Source organism: Saccopteryx bilineata, chromosome 8 (assembly GCF_036850765.1).
Source record: "Saccopteryx bilineata isolate mSacBil1 chromosome 8, mSacBil1_pri_phased_curated, whole genome shotgun sequence".
NCBI lineage: Eukaryota > Metazoa > Chordata > Mammalia > Chiroptera > Emballonuridae > Saccopteryx > Saccopteryx bilineata.
In genome coordinates, this window is record NC_089497.1 from 86115171 (window position 1) to 86136483 (window position 21313).

At 40.8% G+C, this 21313-nt stretch overlaps 1 protein-coding gene across 1 annotated transcript in view; it reads left to right on the top strand.

The window, feature by feature from the left end:
* The window catches only part of SLC7A14 (solute carrier family 7 member 14), a 162950-nt gene that overhangs the window by 71104 nt on the left and 70533 nt on the right, over window positions 1-21313 (top strand). The window contains exon 2 of the mRNA XM_066241237.1: window positions 7625-8080. Within this exon, the coding sequence (XP_066097334.1) occupies window positions 7777-8080 (304 nt within the window). The 5' untranslated portion in view covers window positions 7625-7776. The remainder of the gene's footprint in view (window positions 1-7624; window positions 8081-21313) is intronic.

Genomic DNA, 21313 nt, shown 5'->3' on the forward strand with positions numbered 1-21313 from the left:
GTTGACTTAGTCATTTGACTTACTCAAGCCAATGGGAAGTGGAAATGCCACTTCTGGCCAGAAGTAGAGAGGCATCGCACATTCCCACCAGTTCCTGTCCTTAGCCTGTGCCAGGAGAAACCAGCATGTGTCCAGCAGGGCCTACCCCTCTTGCCTGAATTCCAGAATGAACAGACATGTGAATACTCACAGTCCAGATGACAAAAAGTCCTGAAGCTAATCCACAGCCTGGAACAGAGTCCCAGCAAGAGGCAAACGTCACTGCTGTGATATATTGAAATTTGAGATTGTTTGTTACTGCAGCAAGAGCTGATTAATGCACTCAACTTCTTGGAAACAAAAAAGGAAACCGAAGCTTTGGAAAGGAAGCTGAGTTGGTACCACCTCTTTTTCATAGCTGCTCAGTTGTCATAGAGTCAAACTCCCCTTTAAAGGCATTCCAAGCAAATCAAAAATAGCTGTATCATGTCACCAATATAAAGTCCTAGTAACTGCAAGGCAGGTACATCCACAGTTGGGGTGCATACATAGAACCACATCTGGCAAGGACTCAGAGAGCAACAGAAGCAAGGTCCTCAGCACAGACTCTGCCATTCAGGACGGGCTGAGAGAGCCATGTGCCTCAAGCTCAGAAAGGTCCATGCTCCAGGAGTAGGGTAGTGATTATGGGTAAACCCACCATGTTCTAGCCACCCAATGGTGTGTGTACATCTTGGACAGAAAGTCAAGGGTGTAGAAGAATGCTAGAAAGTATAACCCCCAAAGGCCCAAGCAAATCTGCTGAGATGCCCTTTCAGATAACAGTCTGCAAGCCAGAAGAAATTCAGGGAAGTTTTAGCAGAGAAAAGCCAGGATAAGGACTGTATAGCCAGCCAAGGGTCCTCTAAGAGCTGCCTGTGGAGGTGGAGATGGTGGGAGAGGCTGTCAGCAATGGGAGACCAAGAGACCTGGTCAGGTGCCAGAGCAGGGCAGTGTGAGCTAGCACTCCCATGACACTCATGCACGCTGTGCCAGGTACTGTGCTGAAAGCATCATACGTCTTACCTCCTTTGCTCCTTACCACCATCCTGAGAGCTGGGTACCCTTATTACCTCATTTTCTGGACAGCAAAACAGAAGCATATAGAGGCTTTGCCCAAGGCCACTCAGCTGGTAAGGGCAGAGACAGAATTTGAGCCCAGGGAACTTGGCTGCTGAATTATGTCCCTAACCAGGAGCCAGGAGCTCCACCCAGAGGAGGAAAAGCAGTGAGGTTGGAGGGGAGATGGGTTATCATAGGACCTCAGGATACAGGAGTGGAGAGGGGCCTCAGAAGGCCCCTTCTGACCCTGCAGTCACCAAGTGGGCTCATCAAACCAGGCACCTTTCCCTCTAACTTTAACCTCAGTTTGCCAGGGGACATTGGTTAGAAGAATTCTGTAGCGATTATAACCATCCAACCATGTGAAGAGGCTGCTGCTACCAGCCAATGTTCTCTGCTGTTCCAGATGTTTCAGCACAGGCTGACCAATCACTCAAAGGAAGGTTACAAAGGGCTTTCTGTAATCCTTTAGTGTATTTGCAAAAGCAGGCAGAAATGATTTGGGGCTGTTTACAGTTTTATTATCCTTTGTTTCCTTTCTCTCCTCTCCTCCAAGGGCAGACTCCAATGTAATTCGATAATCCTACCTCAGTGAACTTTTAAGCCATAATTATTTTCATGCTTACCCAGACCTGCTCGCACCATCATTATCCTTGGAGCCCGCTGAACGCTCGAGTACCCCAGCAAGCAAACTCCACAATGATGGTTTTCTTCTCCCAGAGGCCTCATAAGCCTTCCTGAGTTAAAGCTGTGAAGTATTTTGAGATACTTGAATTAAAGTGATAGAGAAAACACAACACACAGTTATTGCTCATCTTGGAAAGACAACAGCAATGAGCTTCCAAAACTATCTTTGATTAACATAATCTAGCAGTAATGAATATGGATACTGTCAATAGTCACTTAGAAGCATGTTTTCTCTTGTACATTTTGTTCTCTCCAGTAAATTTCCAAACAAGAGAAGAAATGCCCTGAGCCCCTGCTTGCATCAATAAGCGAGCACTCAGAAGAACTACATGGAGGGAACAGTCAGGGAGGAATCCTCACCACCCTCAACTTTTGTCCTACTAGAGTCTCTATGTTTTCCCACCATGGTTGCTAACTGTCTATTAAATAGAAACCATCACTTCTCTAACAACTGTCCTTGTGACAGTTTCTGATGAAGGCTACTCAAGACAAGTGTCCCAGAGGGTGTCTCCAGACAGCACAGCAGCCAGTCACTGTAACAGAAGACAGTTGCTGAGAGGCCCAGCTGCCTGCCAGGGAAGAGAAGCAGGAAGAACCTGTAGCCCCATGGAGAAAATGGCAGTATATTCATCAGGGTTCTCCACAGAAACAGAGTCAATAGGATATACACAGAAGTACATGGGTGATTTATTACAGACATTGGCTCACATGTTATGGAGGCCGAGAAGTCCCACAATTAATAAGCTGTCTGCAAGCTGGAGAGCCAGGAAAGTTGGTGTTATAATTCAGTCAGAGTCTGAAGTCCTGAAGATCCAGAGGTGTAAGTTCCAGCCTGACTCCAAAAGCTCAGGAACGGGGACACCAGTGTCCAAGGAGAGGGGAAGGTAGATGTCTCCACTCAAGCAGAAGCAGCAAATTCACCCCTCTGCCACCTTTTTGTTCTTAACAAATGGGATGATGCCCACCCACCCTGATGAGAGCAGGCTTCTTAGTCTACCAAATTCAAATGCTAATCTCTTCCAGAAATACCCTCATACACACCCAAATATAATATGTTACCAGCTGTCTGGCATCCCTAATCCCAGTCAGGTTGAAACATGAAATCAACCATCACAGGCAATATCTGGTTTTCCACACCCAGACCTGGAGTCCTGACTGGAGTTGTAGGGCAGGAGACCTTAATCCTGCCTTTCCAAACCCATGTCAATTAAACTGGGGTTTCTGGGGTGGGGGCCAGGCACCAGTGACTCCGAAAGATCCCTGGGGAAGTCCACTGTGTGCCCGGGATGGAGCACCATGCCTCCCTCAGCAGCAGGCGCACACCTCCCTCACCTTTGTCCGCTGGACTAACATCTTCAGGCATGATTCGTCAGTTAACGCTACACAGCTGTGACAATGAGCTTTTAAGAATATAAATCATATGTCTCTCACTTCAATAAGACCCTCCAATGACTTCACACTGCAAGACCCTTAAGAGTCTGACCCTGCAAACTTCGGGCAGAAGAGCCAGGAGTGACGACATGAGTTCTGCCAGCAGACACTCCACAGCCAAGTGCTGGCTCTGCCATTATGGGCTCCATGATGTCCAGGAAGTTCCTGGACCGCCCCCGGCCTCTGCTGCCTCATCTGTAAAGGCAGTTTGGTTGTAAGGATTAAATGAGTTGACACAATGTGGGGCAACTGTGTTAGGCTTGCTCACGTGGTTACCAGCTGCAAGCACTTTGTCTAATTGGAACGTGAGCTCGTGGCTACGCCATGTGTCTATATGGCCCGTATGAGGCTATGGGCATTAGCGCTCATTGGGCTCAGGGATTGGGGATTGCAGATGCGCAGACTGCCTGCCCGCCACTGTGGGGCCATTTTGCTGTTTGTGTGCCTGAGAGGCAGTTTCCCCTACCTGTGTGCTTGTCGGCAGTTGTGAGACTTTATTAAATGGAATGGCCCAACGCTTTCCAGCTCCGCAGTTTCTCTACCATCTGCCCGAATCCAGTATGGACCTGCCCCCCTCGGCCACCGGCATTACACACATGTAAAGCTCTAACACAACACTTAGATTCACCTCCTCACCCTGCTCCAGTCACACTCATTTCCCAGAACAGCCTTCCCTGTTCTCTGCTGCAGACACCCCAGGAGGGAGAATGACACCTGGCATGATAGACTCCTTTTCATCATTCCGTAGCCGATGCCATGACCACAGACAGCCCTTGTCCGCTTATCACCCTGTTTGATTTCCTTTGTAGCCTGTATTCATTTGCTAAGGCTACAATGAGAAAGTATGACAAACAGGGTGGCTTAAACAACAGAAACTTACTGTCTCACAGCTCTGGTGGCTGGACGTCTGAGGTCAAGGTGTTGGCAGAGCTGGTTCCTGCTGAGGGCTGTGAGGAAGAATTTGTTCTGTGGCTCTCTCCTAACTTCTGGTCGATTTCCAGAGGTCCGCGGTGTTCCTTGTCATATAAATGTATCACCCTGACCTTTGCCTTCATCTCCACATCTTGTTCTTTGTGTGGGCACTTGCCCCAGTGTCTAAACCTCTTTTTATAAAGACACCAGTCATATTGGATTAGGTGCCCACGCTATTCCAGTATGATCTCATCTTAACTAATTGCATCCTCAACAACTCTATTTCCAAATAAGGTACATTCTGAGGTGCTGGGCCTTAAAGCTTTGACATATGAATTTGAAAAGTGTTACAATTCAACTCATAAAAAAAGTCCTTACCTCTCTCTTGAATCACCTGGTTCTATTTATCTTCCTGTGTTATTGTATTGCCTCACTGTATATCATTGTTTAAATTGCTTAATTTTTTTTGTAATCACCATGATATGCTTTTGTAATCAGAAAAAAAAAGCTTTTATGAAAAACAAACAAGCAAACGCCCACCCTTGCTTTGTGGTTTGGCTGCCCATCACCTCCCATTCCAGATGGGAAGCTCCATGAGAGCAGGTGCCACGTCTTTGCCACCCTGAACCTAACACCATGCCTGGCACATAATGGATGCCCAAGTATGCTGGCTGAGTTGAAATTAAACATATAATATATACATTTATTTCTCTATGAGAGCTCAAGCAAAGCAGTTGTCCTTACAGCTTTCCTGGTATACATGTGACATATTTTCTCACAAATCTACAAATCTTAAAAGAAAAAAAAAGGAATGTTGATACACTACACTTTTAAATGATTCTTGCATATACAGTGGCACTATCGAACTATACAGGTATTCAAGCTTTTGTTAAGAATTAAAACGCAGACATATTGTCAAATATGTTCTCCCATTGTGTAGTTTGTCTTTTTATTCTGTTCTTATTGTCTTTAGCTGGCAAAAACTTTATAGTTTGATATAGTCCCATTTGTTTATCCTGTATTTTATTTCACTTGCCCATGGAGATAAATCAGCAAATATATTGCTGCGAGAGATGTCGGAGAGCTTACTGCCTATGTTTTCTTCTAAGATGCTTATGGTTTCATGGCTTACATTTAAGTCTTTTATCCATTTTGAGTTTATTTTTGTGAATGATGTAAGTTGGTGGTATAGTTTCAGTTTTTTTGCAGGTAGTTGTCCAATTTTCCCAACACTATTTATTAAAGAAGCTATCTTTACTCCATTGTATGCTCTTAACCTCCTTTGTGAAATATCAGTTGTCCATAAAGCTGTGGGTTTATTATGTCTGATAAGGGGTTAATAACCAAAATTTATGAAGAACTTGTAAAACTCAACACCAGGAAGACAAACAATTCAATCAAAAGATGGGCAAAAGAAATGAATAGACACTTCTCCAAAGAGGATATACAGATGGCCAATAAGCATATGAAAAAATGCTCAACATCACTAATCATTAGAGAAATGCAAATTAAAACCACAATGAGATATTGTGGTTATCCCACTTTTAGGACTATACCCTAAGAACACCATAGCACTGTTCCAAAAGGAGAAATGCACCCCCTTGTTTATGGCAACATTGTTCACAATAGCAAAGATCTGGAAACAGCCCAAGTGTCCGTCAGAGGACAAGTGGATTAAAAAGCTTTGGTACATATATACTATGGAATACTACTCAGCCATAAGAAATGATGACATCGGATCATTTACAACAACATGGATGGACCTTGATAACACTATACTGAGTGAAATAAGTAAATCAGAAAAAACTAAGAACTATATAATTCCATGCATAGATGGGACATAAAAATGAAACTCAGGGACATGGACAAGAATGTGATGGTAACCAAGTGGGAGGGAAGGAGAAGGGGGGAGGGAAGGGGCACAAAGAAAACCAGTTAGAAGGTGACAGAAGACAGTTTGACTTTTGGTGAGGGTATGCAACATAATCAAATGTCAAAATAATCTGGAGAGTTTCTCTCTGAACATATGTACCTTGATTTATCAATGTCACCCCATTAAAATTAATAATAAAAAAAGAATTAAAATGCAGCATGAAGCAATACTGTCACGTCTAGGAGGCAGTTTAACCAGTTGGACCATCATGCAACTTCTGTGAATCAAACTACCACATTTCACATGATTCCCCTAATTAGGTAGTGTCTGCAAAGCCTTTAGAAGCAGACAAGTGTTATGTTAAGTCCTAAGTAGTATTCATTAATACAGGGGTGGACAAAAGTAGCTTTATAGTTTTGAGTACACCAAACACAGAGTTTATTTTTGTATTATTATAATCACAACCTGCATGTCTTTTTCCATATGCACAACTGTAGACTTACTTTCGCCCACCCCTGGATTGGTAGATTGCATGGGCTAGTACTTATTATAAATGTAAATGTCCTAGGCCTATCGGATCAGTACAACATTCAGCTGTACTTAAATTTTTTTATAGAATTCTATAGCACTCTGACTTCTAATGACAGTAGCTTCATATAATCTTTTCATTTTCTATATGAAATGTTTGAAATCATCTACAATGATTAACAACCACAAAAAAATATTTTTGAGAGCAAGTTTCCAAAACAACCCATCAGATGGCACTGAGCCTCTTGAAAGTCGTAGATCTAATTTCACATTCTTATGTAAGAAACATTGTTTCTCCAAAATATATGCCCATGAATCACAGAACAAGTCCTGGCCAGCTATGTAAAAGTATTTAGAATGTAGACAAAAGAGTCTGGACACATTTCAGTGCCAGGCACTGTCTTAAACTTGTTTCAGATATTCCCTAATTTAATCTTCACATAAACACTAGGCAGGCTTTGTTATCCCACCATACACTTGAAACCCAATACAGAGAAGTAAAGTAATTTACGCAAGGTCCCAGAGAAGTAAGTGGCAGTGCCCTGACTCAGAGCATCCTCTTCAGAATAACTCCGCAACACAGTGCAAACTACAAACTGTCATTTAAGACTGGAGTGGGCACAAAGGGAGAAATGTGACCCTCCTTATATGAGCACACTTGTCGGGCCAGTTCCTCCAGCACAGAACATGGACCTCCTATCATGCCTCTAAGTTAGGGGTAGTCAACCTATTTATACCTACCGCCCACTTTCGTATCTCTGTTAGTAGTAAAATTTTCTAACCACCCACAGTAAAAGTGATTTATAAAGTAGAGAAGTGACTTTACTTTATAAAATCTATAAAGCAGAGTTACAGCAAGTTAAAGCATATAATAATAATTACTTACCAAGTACTTTATGTCGGATTTTCGCCAAGTTTGGCAGAATAAATCTTTATAAAACAACTTACTATAGTTAATTCTATCTTTTTATTTATACTTTGGTTGCTCAGCTACTGCCCTCCATGAAAGCTGGAATGCCCACTAGTAGGCAGTAGGGACCAGGTTGACTACCGCTGCTCATAATTTGTTTCCTGCTTAGTCTCACTTTTTCCTTTCTTGTGTTTTTCCTGCAGACATTCATGCCAAGGAGAAGGTTGCTTTGAGTCCCTCTGGACCTTTCCTAAAAGGGAGATCCTTGTGCTCTAGATGAGTTCTAGAAGCACCCGCTAAGGCTTCCATAGCCCTCCTCCATCAGTTGACCTTCACCGAATCTCTATCGCTCAGGATGAGTGGCTTCCTCTCCTCCCTGGACCCCCGACAGGTGCAGTGGGGGGCTGCCTGGTATGCCATGCAGTCCAGGATCCTGCGCACCAAACCAGTGGAGTCGATGCTGGAGGGAACAGGAGCCACCACCGCACACGGCACCAAGCTAGCCCAAGTGCTTACCACTGTGGATCTCATTTCACTTGGCGTTGGCAGCTGTGTGGGCACTGGGATGTACGTGGTATCTGGCCTGGTGGCCAAGGAAATGGCAGGACCTGGTGTCATTGTGTCCTTCATCATTGCAGCTGTTGCATCCATATTATCAGGTAAGTGTCTCTGTGCAGCAGAAGGCCTATGGAAAGCATGCTTGCTGACCTATTACTGTTCATTCCACAATTCTAGAGTATTTAGTAATGATGTATGAAGTAAAAAAGAAGTGGTCATCATGCTTTCTTTGTGACTGGAGTGCTGGAGAGTTCAAGGATAAGTTTTGGTTCAACTGTAGTAGTTATCTTTTTCTTTGTTTTGTTTTGTTTTTGATACAAAGAATTGTTCTGCTGCCCAGCCATATCCCAATTTCTAATTCCCTGTCATGTCCTAATGGTTCCACTTCCATTGCAGCTCTCCTTCCATTGAAAGATAAGTCAATTCTTTCATAGGGAAGGAGGTGAATATATCTAGGATATAAATAATAAATAAAGGATAAGAAGAGTAGCAAAATAAATCAGTAAATCTGATATGATTGGGATTTAATGATCCTCAAACTGATACTGTGACTCCTATGCAAGAGGAAATCAAACTAGAAATGTAAAGCCACTGTGAGACTCACAAAGCACCATCTGCCATAACAGACTGATATTCTACAAGGGTAGCTCTGCTAGTACTTCTGTCTCCTGGAGAAAGAATCATGACACTCATAAGATTTTCAAATGAGATTCTAGGATTTAGGGCTTATCATCTGGGAAATGGCTTCCCTATTTCCTTTCCCTCCTCTTCTCTTGAGTTGTGACCTGCACAGTACCTTTCCAGAACACCAGAGATAGGTCAACAGACTACTTTAACAAGAAAGAAAACAAAAGTGTTCTGATTCTTGATGGTTATAATGAAAAAGCATGAGGTAGATTGTGTAGTTCGACCCATGAAGGGGTGAATGCCATGGTGTTTTCAAATGTTTCATGAGAAGTAGGAATGCTAACTTCCATTGGGAAGCCTGTGTGCTAATACATACCATCACAACAAAAGTTCTGCGTTAAAAATGTCTTCATCCACGTGGGCTGATGCACAGACTAGACACATGCAACCAGAAAGTGCACTGGTTTGTTTGTCACACCCTTTTAATTTGATGAGGGAAATATTTCCAGACTAATTTTATCTCTCTCCTGTCATGCTTTACTTCCCTGTTGGTTTTACTACCATCTCCTTTTCTAAAGCCAATCTGAAGGTGAGTCTCCTCTGTCTGCATTTATCTCCAGGATAAATGGTTGTTAGGTTGCAAGAATGGAGTAAATAAAAAGTTGAGATTAACTGGGTTTAACTTTTTCCAAGCACAGAGAAAAAAGCAATGGGGTGAGGAGTGTTTTCCGAGGCTGAAGAAACAATGCGGGACCACACAATGTAGGTTGGAAGAGAGAACATGAGGGTAGTGGTGATTCATGAGAAGTGTTAAGATCAGTGGAGACGTCCTCTCAATGAGTTCAGAAAATCACTGAAATAAAATATTGAGAAAATGTCCTAGGGAACAGAAGTGAAGTTGAAGAGTGGAATTTTTAAATTAAGATTTCATAGTGGTACAGTAATCAGCAATGTTAATTTTATTTTTTTTTAATTTTTTTAATTTTTTATTTATTTATTCATTTTTAGAGAGGAGAAAGAGAGAGAGAGAGGAGAGAGAGACAGTGAGAGAGAAGGGGGAGGAGCTGGAAGCATCAACTCCCATATGTGCCTTGACCAGGCAAGCCCAGGGTTTCGAACCGGCGACCTCAACATTTCCAGGTCGACGCTTTATCCACTGCGCCACCAAAGGTCAGGCACAGCAATGTTAATTTTAGATTTGAATCTGGCTCAGTCAATGACTACTTGTGAAAACTTGAGCAAGTACCATAACTTCTCTGAGCCTCAGTTTCTCCATTTAAAAAAATGGTCATAATAATACCTACTTCAGGTAGTTATGAAGATTAAATGAGATGCCTATAAAGTGCCTGATACAATGCCTGACACATAAACTAAATAAGTAGTTCTTCCAATTTTGTGCCAAACCCTGTATTAGGAGCTTGCCATATATTATCATATTAAGAACTCATAATATCTCTTCAAGGTAGGTTGTTTTTTTTTTGTTTGTTTGTTTGTTTGGATTTTTCTGAAGCTGGAAATGGGGAGAGACAGTCAGACAGACTCCCTCATGCGCCCGACCGGGATCCACCCGGCAAGCCCAACAGGGGCGACGCTCTGCCCACCAGGGGGCGATGCTCTGCCGCGACCAGAGCCACTCTAGCGCCTGGGGCAGAGGCCAAGGAGCCATCCCCAGCGCCCGGGCCATCTTTGCTCCAATGGAGCCTTGACTGCGGGAGGGGAAGAGAGAGACAGAGAGGAAAGAGGGGGGGTGGAGAAGCAAATGGGCGCTTCTCCTGTGTGCCCTGGCCGGGAATCGAACCCAGGTCCCCCGCACGCCAGGATGACGCTCTACCGCTGAGCCAACCGGCCAGGGCCTCTTCAAGGTAGGTTTTATTATCTCTAGTTTTACATATGAAAAAGTTGAAATCTAACCAACAAAGCCTAGATTCAAATTTGTTGTGCCAATATCTTTCAACCCTGACTACGAATATTTTTTTTAAAGTGAGAAGTAGGAAGATAGATGGATTCCCACATACACTCTGACCAGAATCCACTCACTGATCCCCATCTGGGACTGATGTTCAGATCAACCAAGCTATCCTCAGCACCCAGGGCCAACACTCAAGCCAGTCCAGTCACTGGCTGTGTGAGAGGAAGAGAGAGAAAAGGCAGAGGGGGGAAGAAAAGCAGATGGTCTCTTCTGCGTTCCCTGACCAGGAATTGAACTCAAGATGTCCCATGCTGGGCCTGATGCTCTATCCACTGAGCCAACCAACTTGGGCTCCTGATTATGAATTTAAATCATTAAAAAATTTTTCTGAATAATGGATTGGGGAAGGGTATGGATAGCTTTATGGAGTAATAATTACACACATTAATGTTTATCCTTTTAAATATACAATTCTTTGAGTTTGACCAATATGTACAGTTGTGTAACCTCCACCACAATCAAGATGCAGAGGAGTCCCATCACCTTCAAATAATTCTTTCATGTTACCTCTTTGTACTTTTCTTCTCCTCCCACCCCCATCCCCGGCAACACTGATCTTCTCAGTCCTTACACTTTCTGCCTTTTCCGGGATGTCATGTAGATAGAACCATTCAGTATGTAACATTTTGAGTTTGGTTTCTTTCCCTTAGTATGATGCAACATAAATTCATATTGTTTGCATCAGCGGGTTATTGCAGTTTACTTCTGAATAGTATCCCACTGTATAGATGTACCATAGTTTTCTCATACATTTACTAGTCGAATGACAGTTGGGTTATATCCAGTCTGAGGCCATTATGGATAAAGCCATTATAAATATTTACATACAGGTTATTGTGTGAACACAAGTTGTTGTGTCTCTTGAGTAAATACCTAGAAGTGGTATTGTTGGCTTTTGTGGTGAGTAAATGTATACTTAACTTTAGAGTAAACTGCCAAATGTTTCTCCGAAGTGGCAGTATTATTCTTCATTCTCACCAGCTACACGTGAGAGTTCCCATTGCTCAGTTCCTTGCCAGCATCACAATTGTCATGTGTTGTATTTTGTGATTATTCTGTCTGTTTACAATTTTAAAGGGTATATGGCAATATTTCAATGTGGGATTAATTTGTGTTTTTCTAATTACTAATATTTTGAGCATTTTTTATGTGCTTATTTGCCATCCATATATCTTTGGTGAAAAGTCTATTCAAATTTTTGCCAATATTTTAATTGGATTCTTCATTTATTTATTTTATAAACTTTTAAGAGTTCTTTATATATTCTGAATATAAGACATTTTTAGATGTGGTACACAAATACTTTCTCCCAGAAAATATTTTATGGTTCATCTTTGAATTTTTCTTTCAATTTCTGTTTCTTTGTTTTTAAAAATGCTAATGCCCAGATTCTGCCCCTAAAGATTCTCATTAAATTGAACTGGGGTAGAACCCTGGTTGTTGGGGTCTTTTATAAGTTTCCCAGAGGATTCAAATGTGAGCTGGGGTTAAGAACTGTTACAGGAACCAGAACCTAGCTTTTCTGCAGCCATGACCTATAAAAAGAGGAAACATATGATAAGAGAGAGACTATTTGGCCAGTAGACTTTTAAGAGATTTTCTTAGCCTAATGGCATCATTTCTGATACAGTGCAAATCAGCTTATAATATGAAACAAACCTGTCTTGGAGAAAGAGTGACTTTCCCTACAATAGACAAGACCCAAAGTTATAGTAACTTCCCAGCCTCTACCTACCAGCCCTGCACCTTATACCATCACTACCCCCCAGCCCCGTCACAGTGGAGGGAAACTTCACAGAAAATAGCTTGTGCTGTAGCCTTTGCCCTTTGTCCAAAAAGTCTGAGGACATCAGAGAAATGGTGCCGTAAGGAGCAATACTGATAAATTTCCCCCAAAATTCAACAAGATCTTCAACCAGAGACAGAAAAATCTATCCTTGCAGCCTTCAGAAGTTCCACACTAAATGCGAAGGTATGATTGAGCGAAAAATTGACTAAATATATAATCAACCCCGAAGGAAATAAGACGGAGGAAGAAACACTCCATCTTCCTCACTGACCTAAATAAGGGCTGCTTTCACTGGGAATTGAGAGTATAGGAACTAAGGCGGGCATACGGTGTGAATAGAACCAGGCTGCGGCACAAACGTCTGAACCAGGCCACGGCACGGACATCCAAGCAGAGGAAAATCTGCTTGTGGCAACCCAGTCAACACAAGCTAACACTCACGCCAAATCCAGACAAAGAAAGGCAAGTGGGGCAGCCTTCCGCCCCTATCTCCTGGTCGGCATGCGCAGATAGTGGGCGAGAGATTCCTCCTAGAGTCCCGGGAGTGGGCGCCCATGTTACCAGACAGAGGGGCAGAGTCAGAGGCCTTTGTATGGGCTCTGACCGGAGTCTCAGTGTCACCCCTGCACCCTGAAGAGTGGCACAAAAGCAAGATTCCCTACCTTGAACTTCTCCAGGTGGGTGGGGTACCCCACCGAGCCATACAAGCAAACAGACCCATGAAGAATTAGCTTAACCCAAAGTCTGCTCGCCTCCCAACTGACCTATGAGACCCTAACTGACAAGATCTATCTCAGGTCAGCGATCTAAGACAAGAGGGGAGATATTTTTTAGTACCTCCTGTTATGCTATAAATAGGGGTGGGGGCAACCTCTGATTGGCAGAGCTTGCCTACTCAGGGCTATATGTTAAAAAGAGGGCTTTGACAGCTTTTAAGACCTCCTGCTTTGCAAACAGCGACTAGGGCATCTTCTACACAGCCAAAACAGGTTACAATGTGCAAAAAGCCTGGGGAAAGGGATCCCACAAAGTACTGAGGCATTCGGGACATACCTAGAGGCACATAGAAAGGCACCTTGAAAACAATTGGCTCCCAGCCCTGCCTGATTACACTAGCGGCTCTGACTGATTGAGCCTTACCCAGAGCCCTGCACTGAGTGGGAATAGAGTGGGGATTTGCCAGCTCTTCGAGCCTCTTACTCCCCAGGCAGAGGCAGCAGCAACCCCATAGCTGGATCATCTGGCTGCTAATTCAGGAAGGAAAGACTAGGAGAGAGGCTCCAGGAATACGGACTCTCTCACTGTCAGAGCCTGCGAATGCTAATGAGCTTCGACTGCCAATGAGACTGAAGCCCAATACATGGCATCGCCATAGAGACTTATCAACTGCAAACCCCTACCTAAGCATGCCACAGGGGCAGAACCCAGGGTACAGAGTCACCAACCAGGAAGAGGGAGAGAAAAGAAAGAGCAAGAAAGATAACTTCTCAAAATCAAGAATAATCCACAGACTTTATAACCTATCCCATTTTACTATATTTGTTCATTTGTTTCTCTTATCTTCTTGTCTTGATTATTTTCTTTCTTTTCCATTTTGGTCGTTTAATTCTCTGCCAGTCTTACTCTCTCCACTCCTTGAACTACACTACCCACAAGTGTTACATCTCTCATTATCTTTTCTGTCATCTTCCTTTCTCTCTGTGAGGGTTGCACTCCAAAACCTTTAACTCTCTCTCTCTCTCTCCCTTTGTTCTTTTTTCTTCTCCCTCTATATTAGTTTCTTCTTTTCTCCTTTACTTTTCCTCTCATTCAATCCTCAATTGCAAACAGATTATTTTATTTGGGAAAAAATTTTTCTTTGTGCCGCTTTGAAGGTTTTTTACTTTGCTTTTTTAACTCACTAGCAGTGCTCCCAACCCTAGCTCTCCATTTTATCTAGTTTTTGCTCCACAAAATACAATAGTAATTTTTTTTATTTTTTCTCCATTTTTCCTGTTTCCCACTTATTTCTCTCATTATATCTCTTAGTTAACCATCACCTAAAAGTAAATCATTTTATTCTTGACCCAAATTTTTTCCTTTTTTGCATTTTGTGGGTCCATACCCCCTTTTTTTTGCCCCTTTATCACTTCTACCCAACTCAGGCCCTCCATTATAGGTAGTTTTTGTTTTATTTAGCACAATATAATTTCCAGTTCACCACAAGATTGTCTCAAGAAAAAGGGGAGACGAGAGGAGTGGAAAAAAAAGAAAATCATAATTTTTAAAAATTTTTTTAACTTTTTATTCTTTATTAATTCTCATTAGTACTATCAACAAAACCACCCTCAGTTGCCATTAAGGAAAACAAAATCGAATATCATGGATACAAAAGACAGAGGTAGCACAGACAGATGAGGAAAAATCTATGGGAAAAAAATTAATATATTGGAAACCTTGGAGCTAAATGACAGAGAATTTAAAATAGAAATCCTAAAAATACTCAGAGATATACAAGAAAACACAGAAAGGCAATTTAGGGAGCTCAGAAAACACCTCAATGAACATAAAGAATATATTACCAAGAAAATTGAAACTATAACAACAAATCAAACAGAGATGAAAAACTCAATTCACGAACTGAAAAACGAGGTAACAAGCTTAGCTAATAGAACAGGCCAGGTAGAAGGTAGGATTAGTGAAATAGAAGACAAGGAACTTGAGGCACAACAGAGAGAAGTAAAAAGAGACCCCAAAATAAAAAAAAAATGAAAAAGCCCTACAGGAATTTTCTGACTCCATCAAAAAGAATAACATAAAAATAATAGGTATATCAGAGGGAGAAGAGAGAGAAAATGGAATGGAGAACATATTCAAACAAATAATACATGAGAACTTCCCAAGACTGTGGAAAGAACTGAAGCCTCAAATTTAAGAAGCAAACAGAACTCCGAGTTTTCTTAACCCCAACAAACCAACTCCAAGGCACATCATAATGAAACTGGCACAAACCAACGACAAAGAAAAAATTCTCAAGGCATCCAGAGAAAAGAAGAATACAACATATAAAGGAAGGCCCATTATATTATTATCAGATGTCTCAACAGAAACTCTACAAGCTAGAAGAGAGTGGACCCCAATATTTAAAATCCTGAAAGAGAGAATCTTTCAGCCAAGAATACTATACCCATCAAAGCTGTCCTTCAAATCCAAAGGAGAAATAATAACATTCACAGATACAGAAAAGATGAGAGAATTTATCATCAGAAAACCCCCACTCCAGGAATTACTAAAGGGGGTTTTCCAACCAGATACAAAGAACAAAACAAAACAAAACCACAAGTAAAAGCTCCACCAAGAAAAAAATTAAACCAAATTTAAACTGTGACAACAAAAACAAAAAAAAAAAGGGGGCAGAGGATGGAAATTAATAGTAGCAAAGGATGATGGTGTACAGAAGAACTCACAAGATAGTGCATTACAATGAACAGGGTAGGAACCCTTTTCATTACTTACTGGTAACCACCCTTAAAAAAACCACCACAGAAGCACATGATTTAAAAAAGATAGCCACAGAGGAAAGAAGTATGGAATAAAACCAAACAAAAACAAAGGATAAAAAAACAAAAGAGAAGAATCAAACAAGACACAAAACTGACAGAAAGCAATATATAAAATGGCAATAAGGGGCCCTGGCTGGTTGGCTCAGTGGTAAAGTGTCGACCTGGTGTGCAGTAGTCCCAGGTTTGATTCCCGGCCAGGGCACACAGGAGATGTGCCCATCTGCTTCTCCACCCCTCTCCTCTACTTCTTCTCTGTCTCTCTCTTCCCCTCCCGCAGCCAAGGCTCCATTGGAGCAAAGTTGGCCCGGGCACTGAGGATGGCTCCATGGCTTCTGCCTCAGGTGCTAGAATGGCTCTGGTTGCAACAGAGCAACACCCAGATGGGCAGAGCATCACCCCCTGGTGGGCATGCCGGGTGGATCCCGGTCGGGCACATGCGGGAGTCTGTCTGACTGCCTCCCCGTTTCCAGCTTCAGAAAAATACAACAACAACAAAAAAAAGGCAATAAGGAACCCACAAGTGTCAGTAGTTACACTAAATGTAAATGAACTAAACTCACCAATAAAAAGACAGAGTACCAGAATGGATTAAAAAAGAAAATCCAACTGTATGCTGCTTACAAGAAATTCATCTAAGCAACAAGGATAAAAACAAATTCAAAGTGAAAGCCTGAAAAACAATACTCCAAGCAAATAACATCCAAAAAATGCAGGCATAGCAATAGTCATATTGATAATGCTGACTACAAGACAGCAAAAGTACTCAAAGACAAAAATGGTCATTTCATACTGATCAAGGGGATGCTGAATCAAGAAGGCAGAACAATTCTTAATATATATTAACCAAACCAAGGAGCACCAAAATATATAAGACAGCTACTTATTGACCTTAAAACAAAAACTAACAAAAATACAATCATACTTGGAGACCTCAATACACCTCAATACACGATCTAGAGCTGACGGCTCTAGATCGGTCATCCAAACAGAGAGTCAATAAAGATATATTGGCCTTAAACAAAACACTAGAGCACCTGGATATGATAGACATCTACAGAACATTTCATCCCAAAGTGACAGTATACATTTTTCTCCAGTGTACATGGATCATTCTCAAGAATTGACCATATGTTGGGCCACAAAAATAACATCAGCAAATTCAGAAAAATCGATATTGTACCAAGCATATTATTTTATCATAAAGCCTTGAAAGTAAAATTCAACTGCAAAAAAGAAGAAAAAAAACCCACAAAAATGTGGAAACTAAACAACATACTTTTAAAAAATGAATGGGTCAAAAAAGAAATAAGCGCAGAGATCAAAAGATATATACAGACAAATGAAAATGACAATTCAACATATCAGAATCTATGGGATGCAGCAAAAGCAGTGATAAGAGGTAAGTTCATATAACTTCAGGCATATATGAACAACAAGAGAGAGCCCAAGTGAACCACTTAACTTCACACCTTAAAGAACTGAAAAAAAAAGAACAAAGACAACTCAAAACCAGCTGAAGAAAGGAGATAATAAAAATCAGAGCAGAAATAAATGAAATAGAGAACAGAAAAACTATAGAAAAAATTAATAAAACAAGGAGGTGGTTCTTTGAAAAGATCAACAAAATTGACAAACCCTTCACAAGACTTACCAAGGAAAAAAGAGAAAAGACTCATATAAACAAAATCCAAAATGAAAGAGGAGAAATCACCACGGACACCATAGATATACAAAGAATTATTGTAGAATACTATGACAAACTTTATGCCACTAAATTCAACAATTTTGAAGAAATGAATAAATTCCTAGAACAATACAACCTTCCTAGACTGAGTCAAGAAGAAGCAGAAAGCCTAAACAGATCAATTAGTAAGGAAGAAATAGAAAAAACTATTAAAAACCTCCCCAAAAATAGAAGTTCAGGCCCAGACGGTTATACTAGGGAATTCTATCAAACATTCAAAGAAGAGTTGGTTCCTATTCTACTCAAAGTCTTCCAAAAATTTGAAGAAGAAGCAATACTTCCAAACACATTTTATGAGGCCAACATAACCCTCATACTGAAACCGGGCAAAAACAGCACAAAAAAGAAAACTACAGACCAATATTTGTAATGAATACAGATGCTAAAATACTAAACAAAATACTAGCAAATCAGATACAACAACATATTAAAAAAATAATACATCATGATCAAGAGGGATTCATCCCAGAATGTCAAGGATGGTTCAATACAAGTAAAACGGTTAACGTAATACACCATATCAACAAAACAAAGAACAAAAAACACATGATCTTATCAATAGATGCAGAGAAGGCATTCCATAAAATACAACACAATTTTATGTTTAAGACTCTCAACAAAATGGGTATAGAAGGAAAATATCTCAACATGATAAAGGCCATATATGATAAACCATCAGCTAACATCATATTAAATGGCACAAAACTGAAGGCTTTCCCCCTTAAATCAGGAACAAGACAGGGTTGTCCACTCTCTCCACTCTTATTTAATGTGGTGCTAGAGGTTCTAGCCAGAGCAATCAGACAACACAAAGAAATAAAAGGCATCCATATTGGAAAAGAAGAAGTAAAGGTATCACTTTTTGTTGATGATATGATCCTATACATCGAAATCCCCAAAGAATCTACAAAAAGACTACTAGAAACAATAAGCCAATATAGTAAGGTCGCAGCATACAAAATTAACATACAAAAGTCCATAGCTTTTCTATATGCCAACAATGAAACATTTGAGAACGAACTCAAAAAAATAATCCCCTTCACAATTGCAACAAAAAAAATAAAATACCTAGGAATAAACATAACAAAGAATGTAAAGGACCTATATAATGAAAACAACAAAGCATTGTTAAGGGAAATCAAAAAAGATACAATGAGATGAAAGAATATTCCTTGTTCTTGGATAGGAAGAATAAATATAATCAAGATGGCCATATTACCTAAAGCAATATACAAATTTAATGCAATTCCCATCAAAATTCCAATGACATTTTTTAAAGAAATGGAACAAGAAATCATCAGATTTATATGGAACTATAAAAAACCCCAAATAGCCAAAGCAATCCTAAAGAAAAAGAATGAAGCTGGGGGCATTACAATACCTGACTTCAAACTATATTATAGGGCCACAACAATCAAAACAGCATGGCATTGGCAGAAAAAGACACTCAGACCAATGTAACAGAATAGAGAAAGTCCAGAAATAAAACCACATATATATGGTCAAATAATTTTTTTTTTTTTGTATTTTTCTGGAATACAAAAGCTGGAAACGGGGAGAGATAGTCAGACAGACTCCCGCATGCGCCCGAACGGGATCCACCCGGCACGCCCACCAGGGGCAATGCTCTGTCGCGACCAGAGCCACTCCAGCGCCTGGGGCAGAGGCCAAGGAGCCATCTCCAGCGCCCAGGCCATCTCCGCTCCAATGGAGCCTTGGCTGCGGGAGGGGAAGAGAGAGACAGAGAGGAAGGAGGGAGGGGTGGAGAAGCAAATGGATGCCTCTCCTATGTGCCCTGGCCAGGAATCAAACCCGGGTCCCCCGCATGCCAGGCCGACACTCTATCGCTGAGCCAACCAGCCAGGGGCTGGTCAAATAATTTTTGATAAAGGGGCCAATAACACACAATGGAGAAAAGAAAGCCTCTTCAACAAATGGTGCTGGGGAAACAGGAAAGCTACATGCAAAAGAATGAATCTTGACTACAGTTTGTCCCTTTGTACTAAAATTAATTCAAAATGATCAAAGACCTAAATATAAGACCTGAAACAATAAAGTACATAGAAGAAGACATAGGTTCTAAACTCATGGACCTTGGATTTAAAGAGCATTTTATGAATTTGACTCCAAAAACAAGGGAAGTGAAGGCAAAGATAAATGAATGGGACTACTTCAGACTAAGAAGTTTTTGCTCAGCAAGAGAAACTGACAACAAAATAAACAGACAGCCAACTAAATGGGAAATGATATTTTCAAACAACAGCTCAAATAAGGGCCTAATATCCAAAATATACAAAGAACTCATAAAACTCAACAACAAACAAAACAATCCAATAAAAAAATGGGAAGAGGACATGAACAGACACTTCTCCCAGGAAGAAATATAAATGGCCAACAGATATATGAAAAGATACTCATCTTCATTAGTTAATTAGAGAAATGCAAATCAAAACTGCAATGAGATACCACCTCACACCTGTTAGATTAGCTATTATTAACAAGACAGGTAATAGCAAATGTTGGAGAGGCTGCGGAGAAAAAGGTACCCACATTCACTGTTGGTGGGAATGTAAAGTAGTACAACCATTATGGAAGAAATTATGGTGGTTCCTCAAAAAACTGAAAATAGAACTACCTTATGACCTAGCAATCCCTCTACTGGGTATATACCCCCAAAACTCAGAAACATTGATACGTAAAGACACATGCAGCCCCATGTTCATTGTAGCATTGTTCACAGTGGCCAAGACCTGGAAACAACCAAAAAGCCCTCTAATAGAAGACTGGATAAAGAAGATGTGGCACATATATACTATGGAATACTACTCAGCCATACGAAATGTTGACATTGGATCATTTACAACAAAATGGTGGGATCTTGATAATATTATACGGAGTGAAATAAGTAAATCAGAAAAAAACAAGAACTGCATATTTCCATACGTAGGTGGGACATAAAAATGAGACTAAGAGACATTGACAAGAGTGTGGTGGTTGGGAGGGTGGAGAGGAAAGGGGGAGGGGCACAAAGCAAACCAGATAGAAGGTGACGGAGGACAATCTGACTTTGGGTGATGGGTATGCAACATAATTGATTGACAAGATAACCTGGACAAGTTTTCTTTGAACATATGTACCCTGATTTATTGATGTCATCCTAGTAAAATGAATTAAAAAAAAAAGACTGATCTATTTTTTAATAGCTTAGCAGATCAGAGCCAGACCTCATGTCCATTACTAAAGCTAAAAACCCTTTGTTATATACCAGATGAAATAAACTAGGTATGGGAAATAGTTTTTCTTCCTGGTTACTACCTACTTTTTATTGAGAGACTGTGGGATGAAGGCAAGATGGTTTACATAGGTTCTCTAATTCAGTTGGCTGGGATGAAACATAAAGCCAAGCCACCATGCCAGTGACATCTGGTCACTAAAAGCAACCTTCCCTAAGAGATTCCTATGAACTTGAGTTCATAGAATGGTTGGTTGGTTTAACTTTTTTCTACATTTATTTTCAGTTCTATTTTAATATTATTAAAAATGAATTTCAAAAAGAATGTTGGTCTAAATGACTCCTAAGTTCATGCACTTTCTTCAATAACCCTTCCAGCTCATATCTCAAATGGTTTTGGTAAAGATTAAATGACAGTTTGCATACACATC